A 23,824-nucleotide genomic window follows, 5' to 3' on the forward strand; every position below is an offset into this window, starting at 1 on the left:
CATGCTCAAGAGGGGCTAAATAGTCCAGTCATTATTGTTGCCGATGTTTGTCGCTTTGATTCAAATTGTATTTTGTGACTCGACTAACAATATATTCATGTTACAGGGAACAGTCAATGCACTTCTAATGCCATATCCATATAATTTAGAATGAACCTCTTTGGGGCGATGCTATGCATAGCAGGTACATCTAGCTTAAAGACTAGCGTCTAAGGGTATGGTTTATTAACTCCCTCAGTTGGGGAGGGGGTTGGTGGGTTTGTGGTAGGGTCAGGGTATTAGCTCACCAGATGGTTACTATTTTATACTTTCATCATTTCATTTAGTTTCTATCTTTTTCCCTCTTTCTTATTATCTTTAAAGATGCTCCTAATAACTATACATTTATGACACTTAACATTAGGGTACTGTAATTAATTTTAATTACTTTTGGTTTGATTCCCACGGGGGGCCAGTATGAAAAAAAATAATATATATATATATATAATAATGTATGCACTCACTAACTGTAAGTCGCTCTGGATAAGAGCGTCTGCTAAATGACTAAAAAAAAAAAAAAAATTAATACTCAGGGAGAAAAAGGTGTAGATTAACGCGCAGAGCGGCAGGTGTTTATTACGCCTTTACAGAAGACAGGAATTGTCAGTAGGTGCTGTAGGTGGGTGTGGTGCAGGAATCAGGCGCAGGACGCAGAAACTTAGTCCAAAAGACTTTAGTGAACAAACACTTAGAACATGAGCCAAAAAGCCCGGAGGCGAGAAAATACGCACACAGGCGTAAAATAAAATGCGCACTAACATGTGCGAGAACCCTCCCAAACAGAGGAGGAAAACAACGAAGCACAGACAACCAACAGTAGCGCAATCACACACAACACCTGACAAACACAACGAGAACTTATAGGACAATAATGAACGCTAAACGATAACAGGTGTACAACATCAAGACAAAACCAAACGAACATCGAAACATACAACGGTGGCAGCTAGTACTCCGGAGACGACGACCGCCGAAGCCTGCCCGAGCAAGGAAGAGAGGCAGCCTCGGCCGAAACCGTGACAGGAATCGTGTTCACAGAGAATCAAAACTAGGACTGAAGGCTATAACTAGTTCTCACAAAGCTAGGACAAGTCTTAGTAGAGTCAAAATGAACAATACCTCACAAGACACAAACATAATGAACTGGACTAAATAAGGAGCTGATGAGACCAGGTGAGTAACTAACACAGGTGGAATCAATGAACAAAAATGGAAGACAGGGCTACGTTCAAGAACACAAAGAAACAGGGCTACGTTCAAGAACACAAAGAAACAGGGCTACGTTCAAGAACACAAAGAAACAGGGCTACGTTCAAGAACACAAAGAAACAGGGCTACGTTCAAGAACACAAAGAAACAGGGCTACGTTCAGGAACACAAAGAAACAGGGCTACGTTCAAGAACACAAAGAAACAGGGCTACGTTCAAGAACACAAAGAAACAGGGCTACGTTCAAGAACACAAAGAAACAGGGCTACGTTCAAGAACACAAAGAAACAAGGCTACGTTCAAGAACACAAAGAAACAGGGCTACGTTCAAGAACACAAAGAGACAGGGCTACGTTCAAGAACACAAAGAAACAGGGCTATGTTCAAGAACACAAAGAAACAGGGCTACGTTCAAGAACACAAAGAAACAGGGCTACGTTCAAGAACACAAAGAAACAGGGCTACGTTCAAGAACACAAAGTAACAGGGCAACGTTCAATAACACAAAGAGACAGGGCTACGTTCAAGAACACAAAGAAACAGGGCTACGTTCAAGAACACAAAGAAACAGGGCTACGTTCAAGAACACAAAGAAACAGGGCTACGTTCAAGAACACAAAGAGACAGGGCTACGTTCAAGAACACAAAGAAACAGGGCTACGTTCAAGAACACAAAGAAACAGGGCTACGTTCAAGAACACAAAGAAACAGGGCTACATTCAAGAACACAAAGAAACAAGGCTACGTTCAAGAACAAAAGAAACAGGGCTACGTTCAAGAACACAAAGAAACAGGGCTACGTTCAAGAACACAAAGAAACAGGGCTACGTTCAAGAACACAAAGAAACAGGGCTACGGTCAGGAACACAAAGAAACAGGGCTACGTTCAAGAACACAAAGAAACAGGGCTACGTTCAAGAACACAAAGAAACAGGGCTACATTCAAGAACACAAAGAAACAAGGCTACGTTCAAGAACAAAAGAAACAGGGCTACGTTCAAGAACACAAAGAAACAGGGCTACGTTCAAGAACACAAAGAAACAGGGCTACGTTCAAGAACACAAAGAAACAGGGCTACGTTCAAGAACACAAAGAAACAGGGCTACGTTCAAGAACACAAAGAAACAGGGCTACGTTCAAGAACACAAAGAAACAGGGCTACGTTCAAGAACACAAAGAAACAGGGCTACGTTCAAGAACACAAAGAAACAGGGCTACGTTCAAGAACACAAAGAAACAGGGCTACGGTCAGGAACACAAAGAAACAGGGCTATGTTCAAGAACGCAAAGAAACAGGGCTACGTTCAAGAACACAAAGAAACAGGGCTACGTTCAAGAACACAAAGAAACAGGGCTACGTTCAAGAACACAAAGAAACAGGGCTACGGTCAAGAACACAAAGAAACAGGGCTACGTTCAAGAACACAAAGAAACAGGGCTACGTTCAAGAACACAAAGAAACAGGGCTATGTTCAAGAACACAAAGAAACAGGGCTACGTTCAAGAACACAAAGAAACAGGGCTACGTTCAAGAACACAAAGAAACAGGGCTACGGTCAGGAACACAAGGTGAACTGAGAAAAATTAATACAGAACCTTACATTGATTACATAGATCACACAGAAGAGAGGTTAATATGTTCATTAAACTATGTTTTCTAGGTGGAAGGTTTACCCTGTGTATGAGATTAAAATGTATCAGCTGATGATTAGAATTGTTAGATGAACCCACTAAGTTCCTGATGAACTCAACTGGTGAGCCTCTTTAGCAGCTAGTTCCATGGACACACTGATTTCAATGTCACTGACTTCAATTCTCAACAGGCTCCTGATTGTCACTGACTTCAATATTGTCCTCAACCAAAGCAATATATTCCTCAGTCACGTGATCTTCATTCACTTCACTCACTGACGTTTCCTCCTAAGTTCGCTCATTTAGCAGATTTAATTAAAAGGTTTGTCTTCAGAGTTGAATAAATGTCCTTTCCTTTAATCACTGTATATTCCTCCCTTTTAATCAAGTTGTTTTCCCGCTCCAACATCCATCTCCAGTCCTTTTCTGCCGTCCATGACGATGTTAACTCTCTTTCTTAGCTAGCTGGACTATGCACTTGCCTCTGCTAGCAATACACTGTGCTAACATTAGCCTAGACTGGACCACAGAAAATAACAGTTTTAAACAGTTGTAAAAACCCACTTCTTCCAGACAGAATAGTTCCTGTAGATTCAGACTTACTCATCACCAATCTTTTGTTATGTCTCGTGGGTTTAATAACCACGTCTGTATAATAATTCAATAATGATGAGACAGGAGACAGGAATCAGTTCAACCATTTATCTGGAACGTGATCATCTCAACACATACAAACCCCCATGATGCTCTGCAGCACAACCCCAATATACAACAAATACATAGATAAATAAATGGACACGAAACAAAACTCATAGAGGAATTTAAATGTTCAGTTGTAGAAAGTAGGGCCATGGGATAGGGTCAGAAAGGTCAGTATGTTTGATAACTGGTTACAGAGGTGACATAACAAGCATAAGGTCCATTATAACACAGTGAAGTAGAGGTGGGAGCTAAAAGCAGACATGGACAGTGAGACGGTGTGAGGAGGTCAGGGGTGAAACACTAGATCAGGACAGGTAGAAATGGCAGGGCTGGAAATAGACACAGAGACACATTCTGATCATGGCTCAGACCTGACCTGAGACACCCAAACAGAAGATGCCATAGCAAAGTCCTGTCCAGTAGGCTATATGGGATTTCCTTTCATCAAAATACAACCCATGGAAATGTGTCCAGTGTGTGTGTGTCCAGTGTGTGTGTGTGTGTGTCCAGTGTGTGTGTGTGTCCAGTGTGTATGTGTGTGTCCAGTGTGTGTGTATGTCCACTGTGTGTGTCCACTGTGTGTGTGTCCAGTGGGTGTGTGTGTCCAGTGTGTGTGTGTGTGTGTGTGTGTGTGTGTGTGTGTGTGTGTGTTCAATGTGTGTGTGTCCAGTATATGTGTGTGTTCAGTGTGTGTGTGTGTCCAGTGTGTGTGTGTGTGTGTGTGTGTGTGTGTTTGTGTGTGTGTCCTGTGTGTGTGTGTCCATTGGGTGTGTGTGTGTCCAGTGTGTGTGTGTGTCATGCGTGTGTGTGTGTTCAGTGTGTGTGTGCCCAGTTTGTGTGTTCAGTGTGTGTGTCCAGTGTGTGTGTCCAGTGTGCGATTGTGTGTTCAGTGTGTGTGTGTTCAGTGTGTGTCCAGTGTGTGTGTGTGTGTGAGATTGTGTGTTCAGTGTGTGTGTGTGTGTGTGTGTGTTCAGTGTGTGTGTGTCCAATGTGTATGTATGTGTGTGTCCAGTGTGTGTGTGTGTTTGTGTCCAGTGTGTGTGTGTATGTGTGTGTGTGTGTGTGTCCAGTGTATGTTTGTGTGTGTCCTTGGTGTGTGTGTGTGTGTCCTGTGTGTGTGTGTGTGTCCAGTGTGTGTGTGTTTGTGTCCAGTGTGTGTGTGTGTGTGTGTCCAGTGTGTGTGTGTGTGTGTGTCTAGTGTGTGTGTGTATCCAGTGTGTGTGTGTCCAGTGTGTATGTGTGTGTCCTGCCAGTGTGTGTGTGTGTGTCCATTGGGTGTGTGTGTGTCCAGTGTGTGTGTGTGTGTGTGTGTCGTGTGTGTGTGTCCAGTGTGTGTGTGTGTGTTCAGTGTGTGTGTGCCCAGTGTGTGTGTTCAGTGTGTGTGTGTTCAGTGAGTGTCCAGTGTGTGTGTGTGATTGTGTGTTCAGTGTGTGTTCAGTGTGTGTGTGTTCAGTGTGTGTGTGTCCAATGTGTATGTATGTGTGTGTCCAGTGTGTGTGTGTGTGTGTGTGAATCCAGTGTGTGTCCAGTGTGTGTGTGTGGATATGTGTCCAGTGTGTGTGTGTATACGTGTTCAGTGTGTGTGTGAGTGTGTGTTCAGTGTGTGTGTGTGTGTGTGTGTGTGTGTGTGTCCAGTGTGTTTGTGTGTGTGTGTGTTTGTGTCCAGTGTGTGTGTGTGTTTTTATGTGTCCAGTGTGTGTGTGTGTGTGTTTGTGTTTATCCAGTGTGTGTGTGTGTGTGTCCTGTGTGTGTGTGTCAAATGTGTGTGTGTTTGTGTCCAGTGTGTGTGTGTGTGTGTGTGTGTGTGTGTCCAGTGTGTGTGTGTGTTCAGTGTGTGTGTGTTCAGTGTGTGTGTGTGTCCAATGTGTATGTATGTGTGTGTCCAGTGTGTGTGTGTGTGATTGTGTGTTCAGTGTGTGTGAGTTCAGTGTGTGTGTGTTCAGTGAGTGTGTGTCCAATGTGTATGTATGTGTGTGTCCAGTGTGTGTGTGTGTGTGTGTGTGTGAATCCAGTGTGTGTATGTGTGTGTCCAGTGTGTGTGTGTGGATATGTGTCCAGTGTGTGTGTGTATACGTGTTCAGTGTGTGTGTGTGTGTGTGTTCAGTGTGTGTGTGTGTGTGTGTGTGTGTGTGTGTGTGTGTCCAGTGTGTTTGTGTGTGTGTGTGTTTGTGTCCAGTGTGTGTGTGTGTGTTTTTTATGTGTCCAGTGTGTGTGTGTGTGTGTGTTTATCCAGTGTGTGTGTCCTGTGTGTGTGTGTCAAATGTGTGTGTGTTTGTGTCCAGTGTGTGTGTGTGTCCAGTGTGTGTGTGTGTGTCCAGTGTGTGTGTGTCCAGTGTGTGTCCAGTGTGTGTGTCCTTTGTGTGTGTGTCCTTTGTGTGTGTGTGTGTGTCCAGTGTGTGTGTTTGTGTCCAGCGTGTGTGTGTGTGTCCAGTGTGTGTGTGTGTGTGTGTCCAGTGTGTGTGTGTGTATCCAGTGTGTGTCCAGTGTGTGTGTTTGTGTCCAGCGTGTGTGTGTGTGTCCAGTGTGTGTGTGTGTGTGTGTGTCCAGTGTGTGTGTGTGTATCCAGTGTGTGTGTGTCCAGTGTGTGTTTGTGTGCAGTGTGAATGTGTGTGTCCAGCGTGTGTGTGTATTTGTGTGTGTTGTTGTTGTGTGTGTTAAGTGTGTCCAGTGTGTGTGTGTGTGTGTGTCCAGTGTGTGTGTTCAGTTTGCGTGTCCAGTGTGTGTGTGTTCAGTGTGTGTATCCAGTGTGCGTGTGTGTGTCCAGTGTGTGTGTGTGTGTGTGTGTCTCCAGTGTGTGTGTGTTCAGTGTGTGTATCCAGTGTGCGTGTGTGTGTCCAGTGTGTGTGTGTGTTCAGTGTGTGTGTGCCCAGTGTGTGTGTTAAGTGTGTGTGTGTTCAGTGTGTGTGTGTGATTGTGTGTTCAGTGTGTGTGTTCAGTGTGTGTTTGTGTGTTTTCAGTGTGTGTGTTCAGTGTGTGTTCAGTGTGTGTGTGTGTTCAGTGTGTGTGTGTCCAATGTGTATGTATGTGTGTGTCCAGTGTGTGTATGTGTGTGTGTGTGTCCAGTGTGTGTGTGTGGATATGTGTCCAGTGTGTGTGTGTATACGTGTTCAGTGTGTGTGTGTGTGTGTGTGTGTGTTTAGTGTGTATGTGTGTGTCTGTGTGTGTCCAGTGTGTATGTGTGTGTGTGTTTGTGTCCAGTGTGTGTGTGTGTGTGTGTTTTCATGTGTCCAGTGTGTGTGTGTGTGTGTGTTTATCCAGTGTGTGTGTCCTGTGTGTGTGTGTCCAGTGTGTGTGTGTCCAGTGTGTGTGTGTTTGTGTCCAGTGTGTGTGTGTGTGTGTGTCCAGTGTGTGTGTGTGTCCAGTGTGTGTGTGTTCAGTGTGTGTGTGTGTGTGTCCAGTGTGTGTGTCCTTTGTGTGTGTATGTGTCCTGTGTGTGTGTTTGTGTCCAGTGTGTGTGTTTGTGTCCAGTGTGTGTGTGTGTGTGTCCAGTGTGTGTGTGTGTGTCTCCAGTGTGTGTGTGTGTGTATCCAGTGTTTGTGTGTCCAGTGTGTGTTTGTGTCCAGTGTGGGTGTGTCCAGTGTGTGTGTGTGTGTATCCAGTGTGTGTGTGTGTGTGCAGTGTGTATGTGTGTGTCCAGTGTGTGTGTGTATGTGTGTGTGTTGTTGTTGTGTGTGTCCTGTGTGTGTTTGTCCAGCGTGTGTGTGTCCAGTGTGTGTGTGTGTCCATTGGGTGTGTGTGTCCAGTGTGTGTGTGTGTTCAGTGTATGTGTGTTCAGTGTGTGTGTCCTGTGTGTGTGTGTGTGTGTCCAGTGTTTGTGTTCAGTGTGCGTGTCCAGTTTGTGTGTATCCAGTGTGCGTGTGTGTGTCCAGTGTGTGTGTGTTCAGTGTGTGTGTGTGTGTGTCAGTGTTACCATGGTTATTATTTACAGGGACACTGAGTCCCCATCATCCCAAACCCTAAACCCTGGATAGAGGGGCTCAGTGAATGTGGAGTGGAATGTGTTCAGGTGGGTCAGTGTGTCAGAGGAGACTCTGTAGAAGGACAGAGTGCCGGCTGGCCAGTCCAGATACACTCCTACTCTGTGGGAGCTGGAGGAGGGGACGTCTATGGTAGTGATATTATTATTGTGTCTGGCAGAGTAACTGTTGTCAGAGCAGATCAGACTCCAGGACTTGTCATTGTATCCAATCAAACAGTCACCACCCCTTCCTCTCCTGCTGATTCCTTTATATGTCACTCCTATATCAGCCCCTCCCCCACTCCACTCTACCTCCCAGTAACAGCGCCCAGTCAGACCCTCTCTACACAACACCTGTTCATAGACCTCAAATCTCTCTGGGTGATCAGGATACGGCTGCTCCTCTCTCCTCCATGTCACCTTTCTGTTCTCCTCAGACAGAGAGAGGTCTCTTTTTACTGTGTTTAGGTCCAGTGTGAGATCACAGACATCTGATGGATGAAACCAGACACAATATTAGAAATCATCATCATTCACATTAGAATGTTAACTCACTTTTCACTAATTCATTTAATGTAGATGTTTCTAGGTATCAAAAGGAGAAGTTAAGGTAACTTGAGACTTGTTGAATGATCATATGTTATACTGTATGGTAATATAAAACACACTTATTCCCATTAATTACACACACACACACACACACACACACATCCTGAACACACACACACACACACACACACATGCTTAACACACACACACACACACATCCTGAACAAACACACAAACACACAAACATCCTGAACACACACACAGACACACATCCTGAACACACACACACACTCACATTTTCATGAATGAACGCACACACACACACACATTTCTAACGTAACACGAATACGCCACACACACACACATCCTGAACACACACAGGAACATGCAACACACATACACAGACACACACATTGTCAAAGCAACTCTTTGTAAACTTTGGTGTCCCTGATTTGTGCTTCTGTAGAACTACAGCTGATATTTAATATGACCAAGTAAGTAATGATGGTGGTCTTTGACTTTGACTTCACTTGAATTAAGACTTATTCTTAGTCATATTCTTCCCAGCAGTCAACACTCACATTTTCTTAGTCCAGGTTTCATTGTGTTCTCTCCACCATGTTCCAAACTGTAGCGGTAAGCAGAAGAACAGACAGTCATTGAGGGATACACCTGAACTCACACACACACGCACACGCACACGCACACGCACACACGCACACACACACACACACACACACACACAGTCTTTATATAACTTAGTCCAAGTGGTGGTCAGAATGTTTGTCTTAACTAGCCTGATAACTTCAACATGTCTGATATGAACATTGACATGAACCCTCTACATACTTGAGTTTCTCCAGTCTGCAGTGTGGATCCTCCAGTCCAGCAGAGAGCAGTCTGACTCCTGAGTCTCCTGGGTGATTGTAGCTCAGATCCAGCTCTCTCAGGTGTGAGGGGTTTGACTTCAGAGCTGAGACCAGAGAAGCACAGCCTTCCTCTGTGACTAGACAGCCTGACAGCCTGCAAAGAGTCAAATCATATTAAAACCACACTGCTATTCTTTGGTGGTGAAAATAGTGGCAGTATATATTTTCTACATATTAAGATATATCAGTGTCCTGAAACCTGCCATATCTATTCATAAATGAATGTATCATTATTAGAAATTACAAATTATCAAAGTATTGCTTGTAGATAGAAAAATTCAAATTACAAATATTTGAGTAGACTGACCAGAGCAGTTTAAAAAGCAGTATCAGTCAAAAGACAGACAGTGAGGTATCAGATTTAGATTGTATTGAGTATACAGTCCACACTATAACTATTTTGACAGTGAAGCTAACATTTTAAATGTGGCTCTATACTCCAGCATTTTGGATTTGAGATCAAATGTTTCATATGAGGTGACAGTATATAATGTCAACTTTTATTTGAGGGTATTTTCATACATATCTGTTTCACCATTTAGAAAAATAAAAGCCCTTTATGTATCAAGTCCCCCTATTTGAAGAAGTCATACGTATTCAGACCAATTCACTTATAGTGTATTAAAGTAGTCAAAAGTTTAGTATTTGGTCCCATATTCTTTGAATGCAATGACTAAATCAAGCCTGTGACTGCCATGATTGAGAAAGATCATGAATGAATCATGAATAATAATGAGTGAGAAAGTTACAGAGGCTACAACAAAACATGCTAACCTCTCACCATTACCAATAACAGAGGGGGTATGATCCTTGTTCCTCTGTAACTTTCTCATTCATCCTTATTCACGATTCATTCATGATTATTCATAATCATGGTAGCATCCACATGAATGTACAAGTGTTCAGAAACATATTCTATTCTTACTGACAATTCAAGTGAAGTGACTCCAAAATGACAGGACATTATTCACCATTCAGTTTCTATTAGGAAAAACATCATCCAAAACACAACCAATATGTCACGACCCGGTGCGAGAAACAGTCACTAATAATTGTCAGAACCCAGAAGATGAGGCAGACACAGCAGTACTAGAGATGGTGGTTTAATTAAAGAACAAAATCTTCAGGCAAAGAAACTAAATCCACAATGTCCAAAAATAAAGCCAAGAGGCACAAAGAGGAAAACCTCCAAAAAACAAAAGAAACTCCACAAAGTGGTAAAAAACAGCAGGGAAAAACAAACCTCAAAAGACTACTCAAACAAAACACAAGAACTAAACCAGAGAACCTCTGGAAAATCCCACCAGAGCAATATCTATATAAAACAAGGCTTGGGCTGGGGCTGGGGCTGGGTGCTAACTTACAAACACTGAGCAAGGAACTGAGGAACACACAGGGTTTAAATACTAACAAGGGAATGACCTACAGGTGCAAACCATAATTAGAGCAAGAAAAACAAAAGGTACAAAAAGGTGCAATGGGGACATCTAGTGACCAAAACCCGAACAGTCATGGCCAAAACCTGACACAATACAAACTGCAAATGCATTCAACAAGTTTGTAGAATCACAAGCTTGATGTAATCACTGTGGGTAAGGAATATGGGACCAAATACTAAACTTATGACTAAATGAATTTGTCCAAATAATTACGACTTCTTCAAATGGGAGAACTAGACACATAAAGTGCTTTCGTATCTAAACGGTAAAACAGATATGTATGAAAAACCTCAAATAAAAGGTGACATTCTGTACTGTTGCCTAATATGAAACATTATATCTCAAATCCAAAATGCTGGAGCATAGCACCAAATTTAAAACTGTAAGCTTCACTGTGCAAACACATATGGTGTGGATTATGTGTGCCTGGTAAACACATGTGGATCTGGTGAACAGTTATCACTTGTTGACCAACTACAGGAATACTGACCTCAGAGTCTCCAGTTTACAGTGGGGATTCCCCAGTCCAGCAGAGAGCAGCTTCACTCCTGAATCCTTCATGGCAGTGTTACTCAGGTCCAGCTCTCTCAGGTGTGAGGGGTTTGACTTCAGAGCTGAGACCAGAGAAGCACAATCTTCCTCTGTGACTAGACAGCCTGACAGCCTGTAAAGAGTCAAATCATATTAAAACCACACTGCTGTTCTTTGGTGGTCAAAATAGTGGCAGTATATATTTTATTTTATTTTTCAACATATTCAGATATACAGTGGGGGAAAAAAGTATTTAGTCAGCCACCAATTGTGCAAGTTCTCCCACTTAAAAAGATGAGAGAGGCCTGTAATTTTCATCATAGGTACACGTCAACTATGACAGACAAAATGAGGGAAAAAAACTCAGAAAATCACATTGTAGGATGTTTAAAGAATTTATTTGCAAATTATGGTGGAAAATAAGTATTTAGTCAATAACAAAAGTTTCTCAATACTTTGTTATATACCCTTTGTTGGCAATGACACAGGTCAAACGTTTTCTGTAAGTCTTCACAAAGTTTTCACACACTGTTGCTGGTATTTTGGCCCATTCCTCCATGCAGATCTCCTCTAGAGCAGTGATGTTTTGGGGCTGTCGCTGGGCAACACGGACTTTCAACTCCCTCCAAAGATTTTCTATGGGGTTGAGATCTGGAGACTGGCTAGGCCACTCCAGGACCTTGAAATGCTTCTTACGAAGCCACTCCTTCGTTGCCCGGGCGGTGTGTTTGGGATCATTGTCATGCTGAAAGACCCAGCCACGTTTCATCTTCAATGCCCTTGCTGATGGAAGGAGGTTTTCACTAAAAATCTCACGATACATGGCCCCATTCATTCTTTCCTTTACACGGATCAGTCGTCCTGGTCCCTTTGCAGAAAAACAGCCCCAAAACATGATGTTTCCACCCCCATGCTTCACAGTAGGTATGGTGTTCTTTGGATGCAACTCAGCATTCTTTGTCCTCCAAACACGACGAGTTGAGTTTTTACCAAAAAGTTCTATTTTGGTTTCATCTGACCATATGACATTCTCCCAATCCTCTTCTGGATCATCCAAATGCACTCTAGCAAACTTCAGACGGGCCTGGACATGAACTGGCTTAAGCAGGGGGACACGTCTGGCATTGCAGGATTTGAGTCCCTGGCGGCGTAGTGTGTTACTGATGGTAGGCTTTGTTACTTTGGTCCCAGCTCTCTGCAGGTCATTCACTAGGTCCCCCCGTGTGGTTCTGGGATTTTTACTCACCGTTCTTGTGATCATTTTGACCCCACGGGGTGAGATCTTGCGTGGAGCCCCAGATCGAGGGAGATTATCAGTGGTCTTGTATGTCTTCCATTTCCTAATAATTGCTCCCACAGTTGATTTCTTCAAACCAAGCTGCTTACCTATTGCAGATTCAGTCTTCCCAGCCTGGTGCAGGTCTACACTTTTGTTTCTGGTGTCCTTTGACAGCTCTTTGGTCTTGGCCATAGTGGAGTTTGGAGTGTGACTGTATGAGGTTGTGGACAGGTGTCTTTTATACTGATAACAAGTTCAAACAGGTGCCATTAATACAGGTAACAAGTGGAGGACAGAGGAGCCTCTTAAAGAAGAAGTTACAGGTCTGTGAGAGCCAGAAATCTTGCTTGTTTGTAGGTGACCAAATACTTATTTCCCACCATAATTTGCAAATAAATTCATAAAAAATCCTACAATGTGATTTTCTGGATTTTTTTCCCTCAAATTTGTCTGTCATAGTTGACATGTACCTATGATGAAAATGACAGGCATCTCTCATCTTTTTAAGTGGGAGAACTTGCACAATTGGTGGCTGACTAAATACTTTTTTCCCCCACTGTATCAGCGTCCTGAAACCTGCCATATCTATTCATAAATGAATGTTTCATTATTAGAAATGACAAATTATCAAAGTATTGCTTGTAGATAGAAAAATTCAAATTACAAATATTTGAGTAGACTGACCAGAGCAGTTTAAAAAGCAGTATCAGTCAAAAGACAGACAGTGAGGTATCAGATTTAGATTGTATTGAGTATACAGTCCACACCATATCTATTTTGAAGGTAAAACTGACATTTGAAATGTGACTCTGTACTCCAGCATTTTGGATTTGAGATAAAATGTTTCATATGAGGTGACAGTATATAATGTCACCTTTTATTTGAGGGTATTTTAATACATATCTGTTTCACCGTTTAGAAATGAAAGCACTTCATGTATCTAGTCCCCCATTTGAAGAAGTCATAAGTATTCTGACCAATTCACTTATAGTGTATTAAAGTAGTCAAAAGTTTCGTAGTTGGTTCCAAACTCGTTGGTTGCATTTGCAGTTTGTTTTGGTTGTGTTTTGGGTTGTTTTGCCCGATAGTAACTGAATGGTGGATGATGACTGGAGTAATTTTCTGTCTAAGTGAGTAGATAACATGTTTCTAAACACTACTAAATTAATCCTAATGATGCCATGATTAATAAAAATCATGAATAAATCATGAACAATTATGAATGAGAAAGTTACAGAGGCTACAACAAAACATGCTAACCTCTCACCATTACCAATAACAGAGGGGGTATGATCCTTGTTCCTCTGTAACTTTCTCATTCATCATAATTCACCATTTATTAATGATTATTCATAATCATAGTAGCATCCACATGAATGTAGAAGAGTTCAGAAACATCTTCTATTCTTACTTACAATACAAGTGAAGTGACTCCAAAATGACAGGACATTATTCACCATTCAGTTTCTATTAAGATAAATACAATCTAAAACACAATCAAGACAAACTGCAAATGTATTCAACAAGTTTGTAGAATCACAAGCTTGATGTAATCACTGCAGGGAAAGAATATTGGACCAAACACTAAACTTTGGACTAAATTAATTTGTCCAAATAATAAAATACTTTTTCAAATGGGAGAACTAGATACATTAAGTGCTTTCATTTCTAAACGGTAAAATATATATGAATACCTTTAAATAAATGGTGACATTCTGTTCTGTCGCCTAATATGAAACATTCCATCTAAAATCCAAAAGGCTGGAGCAGGCGCCAAATGTAAAACTGTAAGCTTCACTGTCCAAACACATATGGTGTGGACTATGTGTGCCTGGTAAACACATGTGGATCTGGTGAACAGTTATCACTTGTTGACCAACTACAGGAATACTGACCTCAGAGTCTCCAGTTTACAGTGGGGATTCCCCAGGACAGCAGAGAGCAGCTTCACTCCTGAATCCTTCAGGTCATTGTTACTCAGATCCAGCTCTCTCAGGTGTGAGGGGTTTGACTTCAGAGCTGAGACCAGAGAAGCACAGCCTTCCTCTGTGACTAGACAGCCTGACAGCCTGCAAAGAGTCAAATCATATTAAAATCACACTGCTATTCTTTGGTGGTCAAAATGGTGGCAGTATATTTTTTCAACATATTCAGATATATCAGTGTCCTGAAACCTGCCATATCTATTCATAAATTAATGTATCATTATTAGAAATTATCAGATTATTGCTTCTAGATAGAAACATGTACAGTGAGGGAAAAAGGTATTTGATCCCCTGCTGATTTTGTACGTTTGCCCACTGACAAAGAAATGATCTGTCTATAATTTTAATGGTAGGTTTATTTGAACAGTGAGAGACAGAATAACAACAACAAAATCCAGAAAAACGCATGTGAAAAATGTTATAAATTGATTTGCATTTTAATGAGGGAAATAAGTATTTGACCTCCTCTCAACCAGAAAGATTTCTGGCTCCCAGGTGTCTTTTATACAGGTAACGAGCTGAGATTAGGAGCACACTCTTAAAGGGAGTGCTCCTAATCTCAGCTTGTTACCTGTATAAAAGACACCTGTCCACAGAAGCAATCAATCAATCAGATTCCAAACTCTCCACCATGGCCAAGACCAAAGAGCTCTCCAAGGATGTCAGGGACAAGATTGTAGACCTACACAGGGCTGGAATGGGCTACAAGACCATCGCCAAACAATTGGTGAGAAGGTGACAACAGTTGGTGCGATTATTCGCAAATGGAAGAAACACAAAAGAACTGTCAATCTCACTCGGCCTGGGGCTCCATGCAAGATATCACCTCGTGGAGTTGCAATGATTATGAGAACAGTGAGGAATCAGCCCAGAACTACACGGGAGGATCTTGTCAAGGATCGCAAGGCAGCTGGGACTTTAGTCACCAAGAAAACAATTGGTAACACACTATGCCAGGGTTCTCTCCTTCTACTCAGGGACTAATTCAGACCTGGGACACCAGGTGAGTGCAATTAACTACCAGGTAGAAATAAAAAACAGAAGTGTTTTGGCCCTCCAGGACCAGAATTGAAGAACCATGCACTATGCAGTGAAAGGACTGAAATCCTGCAGCGCCCGCAAGGTCCCCCTGCTCAAGAAAGCACTTATACAGGCCCGTCTGAAGTTTGCCAATGAACATCTGAATGATTCAGAGGAGAACTGGGTGAAAGTATTGTGGTCAGATGAGACCAAAAACTAGGTCTTTGGCATCAACTCAACTCGCCGTGTTTGGAGGAGGAGGAATGCTGCCTATGACCCCAAGAACACCATCCCCACCGTCAAACATGGAGGTGGAAACATTATGCTTTGGGGGTGTTTTTCTGCTAAGGGGACAGGAAAACTTCACCGCATCAAAGGGACGATGGACGGGGCCATGTACCGTCAAATCTTGGATGAGAACCTCCTTCCCTCAGTCAGGGCATTGAAAATGGGTCCTGGATGGGTATTCCAGCATGACAATGACCCAAAACACACGGCCAAGGCAACAAAGGAGTGGCTCAAGAAGAAGCACATTAAGGTCCTGGAGTGGCCTAGCCAGTGTCCAGACCTTAATCCCATAGAAAATCTGTGGAGGGAGCTGAAGATTCGAGTTGCCAAACATCAGCCTCGAAACCTTAATGACTTGGAGAAGATCTGCAAAGAGGAGTGGGACAAAATCCCTCCTGAGATGTGTGCAAACCTGGTGGCCAACTACAAGAAACGTCTGACCTCTGATTGCCAACAAGGGTTTTGCCACCAAGTACTAAGTCATGTTTTGCAGAGGGGTCAAATACTTATTTCCCTCATTAAAATGCAAATCAATTTATAACATTTTCTGGATTTCTTTACTGTTATTCTGTCTCTCACTGTTCAAATAATCCTATCATTAAAATTATGGACTGATCATGTCTTTGTCAGTGGGCAAACGTCCAAAATCAGCAGTTGATCAAATACTTTTTTCCCTCACTGTATAGTACAAATATTTGAGTAGACTGACCAGAGCAGTTTAAAAAGCAGTATCAGTCAAAAGACAGACAGTGAGGTATCAGATTTAGATTGTATTGAGTATACAGTCCACACCATATCTATTTTGATAGAGAAGCTAATATTTTAAATGAAAGCACTTTATGTATCTAGTCCCCCCATTTGAAGAAGTCATAAGTATTCTGACCAATTCACTTCAAGTGTATTAAAGTAGTCAAAGGTTTAGTATTTGGTCCCAAACTCGTTGGTTGCATTTGCAGTTTGTTTTGGATGTGTTTTGGGTTATGTTTTGCCCAATAGTAACTGAATGGTGGATGATGACTGGAGTAATTATCTGTCTAAGTGAGTAGATAACAGGTTTCTAAACACTACTAAATTAATCCTAATGATGCCATGATTAATAAAAATCATGAATGAATCATGAACAATTATGAATGAGAAAGTTACAGAGGCTACAACAAAACATGCTAACCTCTCACCATTACCAATAACAGAGGGGGTATGATCCTTGTTCCTCTGTAACTTTCTCAGTCATCATCATTCACGATTCATTCATGATTATTCATAATCATAGTAGCATCCACATGAATGTAGAAGTGTTCAGAAACATCTTCTATTCTTACTGACAATACAAGTGAAGTGACTCCAAAATTACAGGACATTATTCACCATTCAGTTTCTATTGGGAAAAACATCATCCAAAACACAACCAAGACAAACTGCAAATGCATTCAACAAGTTTGTAGAAACACAAGCTTGATGTAATCACTGCAGGTAAGGAATATTGGACCAAATACTAAACTTTGGACTAAACTAATTTGTCCAAATACTTATTACTTTTTCAAATGGGAGAACTAGATACATTAAGTGCTTTCATTTCTAAACAGTACAACAGGTATGTATGAATACCCTCAAATAAAAAGTAACATTCTGTAATGTCGCCTAATATGAAACATTCTATCTGAAATCCAAAAGGCTGGAGCATAGCACCAAATGTAAAACTGTAAGCTTCACTGTCCAAACACATATGGTGTGGACTATGTGTGCCTGGTAAACACATGTGGATCTGGTGAACAGTTATCACTTGTTGACCAACTACAGGAATACTGACCTCAGAGTCTCCAGTTTACAGTGGGAATTCCCCAGTCCAGCAGAGAGCAGCTTCACTCCTGAATCCTTCAGGTCATTGTTACTCAGATCCAGCTCTCTCAGGTGTGAGGGGTTTGAACTGAGAGCTGAGGCCAACAGTTCACAGGATGTGTCTGTGAGTTTACAGCCAGTGAGTCTGTCAACAGAGTAAATACCATGAGGGACAGGTTGTATTAAAATGTTACATTTAGCTTTTCCTGCTTACACTGTTACCCCTGCACTAATAATGTGAACACTGTGTATAGATGTCTCAATGCTACAACTTTTCTGATCCGTTTGTATTACAGTTTGTTTAAGACTTTTCAGCTGATAGAAAGTTTAGTCAGCCAATGAAAATATTGTTGTTCTTACATACAGTAAAGTTTGGTCTGAGGGATAGTCACATGAGTACTTACAGAGCCAGTCAGCCAATAAAAATACTGCTATAACTACAATTTATTTGGGTGTGGGATATTTCCATGAATACTTACAGAGCTTTCCTGCAGCCTCTCACAGCTGGGAGCAGTCTCCTACGACCCTCCTCTGATGTCTTGTATACCTTCGGGTCAAACACATCCAGAACCTCCTCTGATATCTGTAGCATGTAGGCCAGTGCTGAACACTGAGAAAGTGTGAGGTTTTTGGATCTCTTCTCTGACCTCAGGTACGCTTGGATTTCCTCCTGTACTGAATGGTCTTTCATCTCTATCAGACAGTGGAAGAGATTGATGCACCTCTCAGGGGAGATGTTCTTCCTCTGCATCACCTTAAGGGATCGGATTGTTTTCTGGACGCTGTCTGGACTGCTTTCTGTCTGTGTCACCAGACCTCGTAGGAGTTTCTGATTGGACTCCAGTGACATGCCATGAAGGAAGCGGACAAAGAGGTCCAGGTGTCCGTTCTTGCTCTCCAAGGCTTTATCCACGGTACTCTTCAGCAGCTCATGCAAGGTTAGCTCTTCAGATGCAGCTCTAGACTTTCTCTTGAGGAAGGGCTTCAGTGCATCCATGTTCTTGGTTGTGTAACAATGGTACATGTAGACAGCTGAGAGAAACTCCTGAATGCTCAGATGAACAAAGCAGTACACCACTCTCTGAAATAACACAGACTCTTCTTTAAAGATTTGTGTGCACACTCCTGAGTACACTGAGGCTTCTTTGACATCAATGCCACACTCTTTCAGGTCTTCTTCATAGAACATGAGATTACCCTTCTCCAGATTTTCAAACGCCAGCTTCCCCAGCTTCAGAAGAATTTCCTTATCTGCCTCCATGAGCTCCTGTTGATCCATCTCATCTCTTCCATGATATTTCTGGTTCTTCAGGCTGGTCTGAATGAGCAGGAAGTGTATTGACATCTCAGTCAGAGTCGTGGGCATCTCTCTCCTCTTGTCTGTACTCAACATGTGTTCAAGGACTATTGCAGAAATCCAACAGAACACTGGCATGTGGCACATGATGTGGAGGCTCCTTGATGTCTTTATGTGTGAGATGATTCTGCTGGCCAGGTCCTCATCACTGAATCTCTTCCTGAAATACTCCTCCTTCTGTGGGTCATTGAACCCTCGTACCTCTGTCACCTGGTCAACACACTCAGGGGGGATCTGATTGGTTGCTGCTGGTCGGGAGGTTATCCATAGGAGAGCAGAGGGAAGCAGATTCCCCTTGATGAGGTTTGTCAGCAGAACATCGACAGACGATGTCTGGGTGACATCAGATACCTTTTCATTGTGCTGGAAATCCAATGGAAGTCTGCTTTCATCCAAACCATCAAAGATGAACATAGCTTTACAGGCAGTGAGTTTCTTTGCATTGCCTATGTCTAGTTCTGTGTGGAAGCCATTTAAAAGTCTGAGAAGACTGTACTGGAGATCTTTAATCAAGTTCAGCTCCCGGAAAGGAAGCACAAATACGATATCCACATCTTGGTTCGCCTTCTCTTCAGCCCAGTCTAGGATGAACTTCTGCACAGAGACTGTTTTTCCGATGCCAGCGATGCCCTTGGTCAGCACAGTTCTGATGGTTTTCTCTTGGCCTGGTAAGGGTTTAAAGATGTCATTGCAGTGGATTGCTGTGTCATGTGAGGTTGGTGTCCTGGATGCTGTCTCTAGCTGCCACACCTCATGTTCATTGTTAACCCCTTCACTCTCTCCCTCGGTGATGTAGAGCTCTGTGTAAATCCTGTTGAGGGGAGTTTGGTTCACTGCTTTTTCGATGCCTTCTATCACACATTCATTCCTCCTTTTCAGACTGTCTTTATGGTTTACTATAGCTCTCTGCAGGCTGTCATCCACTACAAGGGAAGAGGAAAAATGATGTGTATCAGAAACATTCATTGACAGGATAAAAAGTGGGCCTTCCACAACTACAGTATCTTCTATTATCTCATAATATTGTAGTTACCTACTGTAAATCATATTAAGGTATTGACTTGGCCCACGTGTGCAAGTGGTCTTACTGTTTTCAGAGCCTCTTGTTTTATTGGGTTGACTCAGCTGCTGTAGTACAGGACGTGTTCTGGATCTCTTTCTACACTGAGGACAGTCATAGTCTCCTGAAGGAGCAGGTTTCTCCCAGTATCTGGTGATGCACTGTCTGCAGAACCTGTGTCCACAGGTGATAGAGACTGGATCCCTCAGCACCTGCTGACACACTGCACACCTGGACTGATCCTCTGGCAGAGTAGACCTTCCACTACAGAGGTAAAGGAGAGAGAGATTGTAGATGTTAATACTGATCCTCTAACAGAGTAGACCTTCCACTACAGAGATAAAGGAGAGAGAGATTGTAGATGTTAATACTGATCCTCTGGCAGAACAGACAGACAGACAGACACACACAGAGAGAGAGAGACTTAATACTGATCCTCTAACAGAGTAGACCATCCACTACAGAGATGAAGGAGAGAGAGATTGTAGATGTTAATACTGATCCTTTAACAGAGTAGACCTTCCACTACAGAGATAAAGGAGAGAGAGATTGTAGATGTTAATACTGTTCATAGACAGACAGCTGGGAACATAATACTCTGCTCTCTGAGTGGTAGTAGCCTCTGGAATGGATAACATGTCTTCAGTGGTATTACTAAACTATATGAACTCAGAAGGTTGTAGAAACATGTCCACAGTGGTATTACTAAACTATATGAACTCAGAAGGTTGTAGAAACATGTCCACAGTGGTATTACTAAACTATATGAACTCAGAAGGTTGTAGAAACATGTCCACAGTGGTATTACTAAACTATATGAACTCAGGTTGTAGAAACATGTCCACAGTGGTATTACTAAACTATATGAACTCAGAAGGTTGTAGAAACATGTCCACAGTGGTATTACTAAACTATATGAACTCAGAAGGTTGTAGAAACATGTCCACAGTGGTATTACTAAACTATATGAACTCAGAAGGTTGTAGAAACATGTCCACAGTGGTATTACTAAACTATATGAACTCAGAAGGTTGTAGAAACATGTCCACAGTGGTATTACTAAACTATATGAACTCAGAAGGTTGTAGAAACATGTCCACAGTGGTATTACTAAACTATATGAACTCAGAAGGTTGTAGAAACATGTCCACAGTGGTATTACTAAACTATATGAACTCAGGTTGTAGAAACATGTCCACAGTGGTATTACTAAACTATATGAACTCAGGTTGTAGAAACATGTCCACAGTGGTATTACTAAACTATATGAACTCAGGTTGTAGAAACATGTCCACAGTGGTATTACTAAACTATATGAACTCAGAAGGTTGTAGAAACATGTCCACAGTGGTATTACTAAACTATATGAACTCAGAAGGTTGTATAAACATGTCCACAGTGGTATTACTAAACTATATGAACTCAGAAGGTTGTAGAAACATGTCCACAGTGGTATTACTAAACTATATGAACTCAGAAGGTTGTAGAAACATGTCCACAGTGGTATTACTAAACAATATGAACTCAGAAGGTTGTAGAAACATGTCCACAGTGGTATTACTAAACTATATGAACTCAGAAGGTTGTAGAAACATGTCCACAGTGGTATTACTAAACTATATGAACTCAGAAGGTTGTAGCAACATGTCCACAGTGGTATTACTAAACTATATGAACTCAGAAGTTGATGATACGCCTGTTGCGTAGCAGCCACTGAACTGCTCTCGGACTTACTTATTGCTGTTCACTGGACCTTATGATCACTCAGCTACACAGCTGATGCCTGCTGGACTGTTCCTTTATACAGTACCCCATCCTGTTGATCTGTTTAGCCTCAGCTCAAACTTTCGTCGCCATTACCAGCTGTTGTCTTAGCCCTCTCGAATAACACCTGTGATTGCTTTATGCCTCTCTCCCATGTCAATATGCCTTGCCTATTGCTGTTTCGGTTATTTCTTATTGTACTATTTCACTGTAGAGCCCCCAGCCCAGCTCAACCTGCCTTAGACAGCTCCTTTGTCCCACCCCCCCATACATATAGACCGTCTCAATCGGTGCCTCCAGTGATGCTATCTCTTTCTTTGTTACCCAACGCTTAGGTTTACCTCCACTGTACTCATATCCTTCCATATCCTTGTCTGTACATAATGCCCTGGACACCATATGTGAATTGATTGAACCCCATCTATCTTCAGAGTTCGTATTGCTTGGCAGCGATCACTGCCTCATTGCCTGCGTCCGTAATGGGTCCGCGGTCAAAAGACCACCCCACATCACTGTCAAACGCTCCCTAAAACACTTCAGCGAGCAGGCCTTTCTAATTAACCTGGCCCGGGTATCTTGGATGGATATTGACCTCATTCTGTCAGTAGAGGATGCCTGGTTGTTCTTTAAAAGTGCTTTCCTCTCCATCTTAAATAAGCATGCCCCATTCAAAAAATTCAGAACTAAGAACAGATATAGCCCCTGGTTCACCCCAGACTTGACTGCCCTTGACCAGCACAAAAACATCATGTGGCGTACTGCATTAGCATCGAACAGCCCCCGCGATATGCAACTTTTCAGGGAAGTCAGGAACCAATATACGCAATCAGTTAGGAAAGCAAAGGATAGCTTTTTCAAACAGAAATTTGCATCCTGTAGCACTAACTCCAAAAAGTTTTGGGACACTGTAAAGTCCATGGAGAATAAGAGCACCTCCTCCCAGCTGCCCACTGCACTGAGGCTAGGAAACATTGTCACTTCCGCTAAATCTACGATAATCGAAAATTTCAACAAGCATTTTGCTACGGCTGGCCATGCTTTCCGCCTGGCTACCCCTACCCCGGCCACCAGCTCTGCACCCTCCACTGCAACTTGCCCACTCCACTGCAACTTTCTTTCTAAAATTAGCCGCAGAAATTGTCGCAACCCCTATTACTAGCCTGTTCAACCTCTCTTTCGTATCGTCTGAGATCCCCAGAGTTTGGAAAGCTGCCGCGGTCATCCCCCTCTTCAAAGGGGGTGACACTCTAGATCCAAACTGTTACAGACCTATATCCATCCTGCCCTGCCTTTCGAAAGTATTTGAAAGCCAAGTTAACAAACAGATCACCGACCATTTCGAATGCCACCGTACCTTCTCCGCTATGAAATCTGGTTTCCGAGCTGGTCATGGGTGCACCTCAGCCACGCTCAAGGTCCTAAACGATATTATAACCGCGATCGATAAAAGACAGTACTGTGCAGCCGTCTTCATAGACCTGGCCAAGGCTTTCGACTCCGTCAATCACCACATTCTAATTGGCAGACTAAATAGCCTTGGTTTCTCATATACCTGCCTCGCCTGGTTCACCAACTACTTCTCAGATAGAGTTCAATGTGTCAAATCGGAGGGCCTGTTGTCTGGACCTCTGGCAGTCTCTATGGGGGTGCCACAGGGTTCAATTCTCGGGCCGACTCTATTCTCTGTGTATATCAATGATGTCGCTCTTGCTGCTGGTGACTCTCAGATCCACCTCTACGCAGACGACACCATTTTGTATACATCTGGCCCTTCATTGGACACTGTGTTAACAAACCTCCAAACGAGCTTCAATGCCATACAACCCTCCTTCCGTAGCCTCCAACTGCTCTTAAACGCTAGTAAAACTAAATGCATGCTCTTCAATCGAACGCTGCTTGCACCCGCCCACCTGACTAGAATCACTACTCTCGGCGGGTCTGACTTAGAATATGTGGACAACTACAAACACCTAGGTGTCTGGTTAGACCGTAAAACTCTCCTTCCAGACTCACATTAAGCATCTCCAATCCAAAGTTAAATCTAGAATCGGCTTCCTATTTCGCAACAAAGCCTCCTTCACTCATGCTGCCAAACATGCCCTCGTAAAACTGACTATCCTACCGATCCTTGACTTCGGCGATGTCATATACAAAATAGCCTTCAACACTCTACTCAGCAAATTGGATTTAGTCTACCACAGTGCCATCCGTTTTGTCACCAAAGCCCCATATACTACCCACAATTG

At 42.6% G+C, this 23,824-nt stretch overlaps 1 protein-coding gene across 1 annotated transcript; it reads right to left on the reverse strand.

Moving 5' to 3' along the window:
- Window positions 1-7,484: 7,484 nt before the first annotated feature.
- On the reverse strand, window positions 7,485-20,452 carry LOC311120857 (NLR family CARD domain-containing protein 3-like; the record flags this gene model as incomplete). Its single annotated transcript, XM_084195418.1, has 9 exons — window positions 7,485-8,032; window positions 8,672-8,718; window positions 8,940-9,113; window positions 10,949-11,122; window positions 14,164-14,337; window positions 17,369-17,542; window positions 17,877-19,677; window positions 19,843-20,078; window positions 20,412-20,452. The coding sequence occupies 9 exons, from the start codon at window positions 20,450-20,452 to the stop codon at window positions 7,506-7,508; spliced, it is 3,348 nt and encodes a 1,115-aa protein (XP_084051544.1). The 3' UTR covers window positions 7,485-7,505.
- Between the last annotated feature and the right edge of the window lie 3,372 nt (window positions 20,453-23,824).

This window comes from Coregonus lavaretus (assembly GCF_964263955.1).
Source record: "Coregonus lavaretus genome assembly, contig: HAP1_SCAFFOLD_2227, whole genome shotgun sequence".
Lineage (NCBI taxonomy): Eukaryota > Metazoa > Chordata > Actinopteri > Salmoniformes > Salmonidae > Coregonus > Coregonus lavaretus.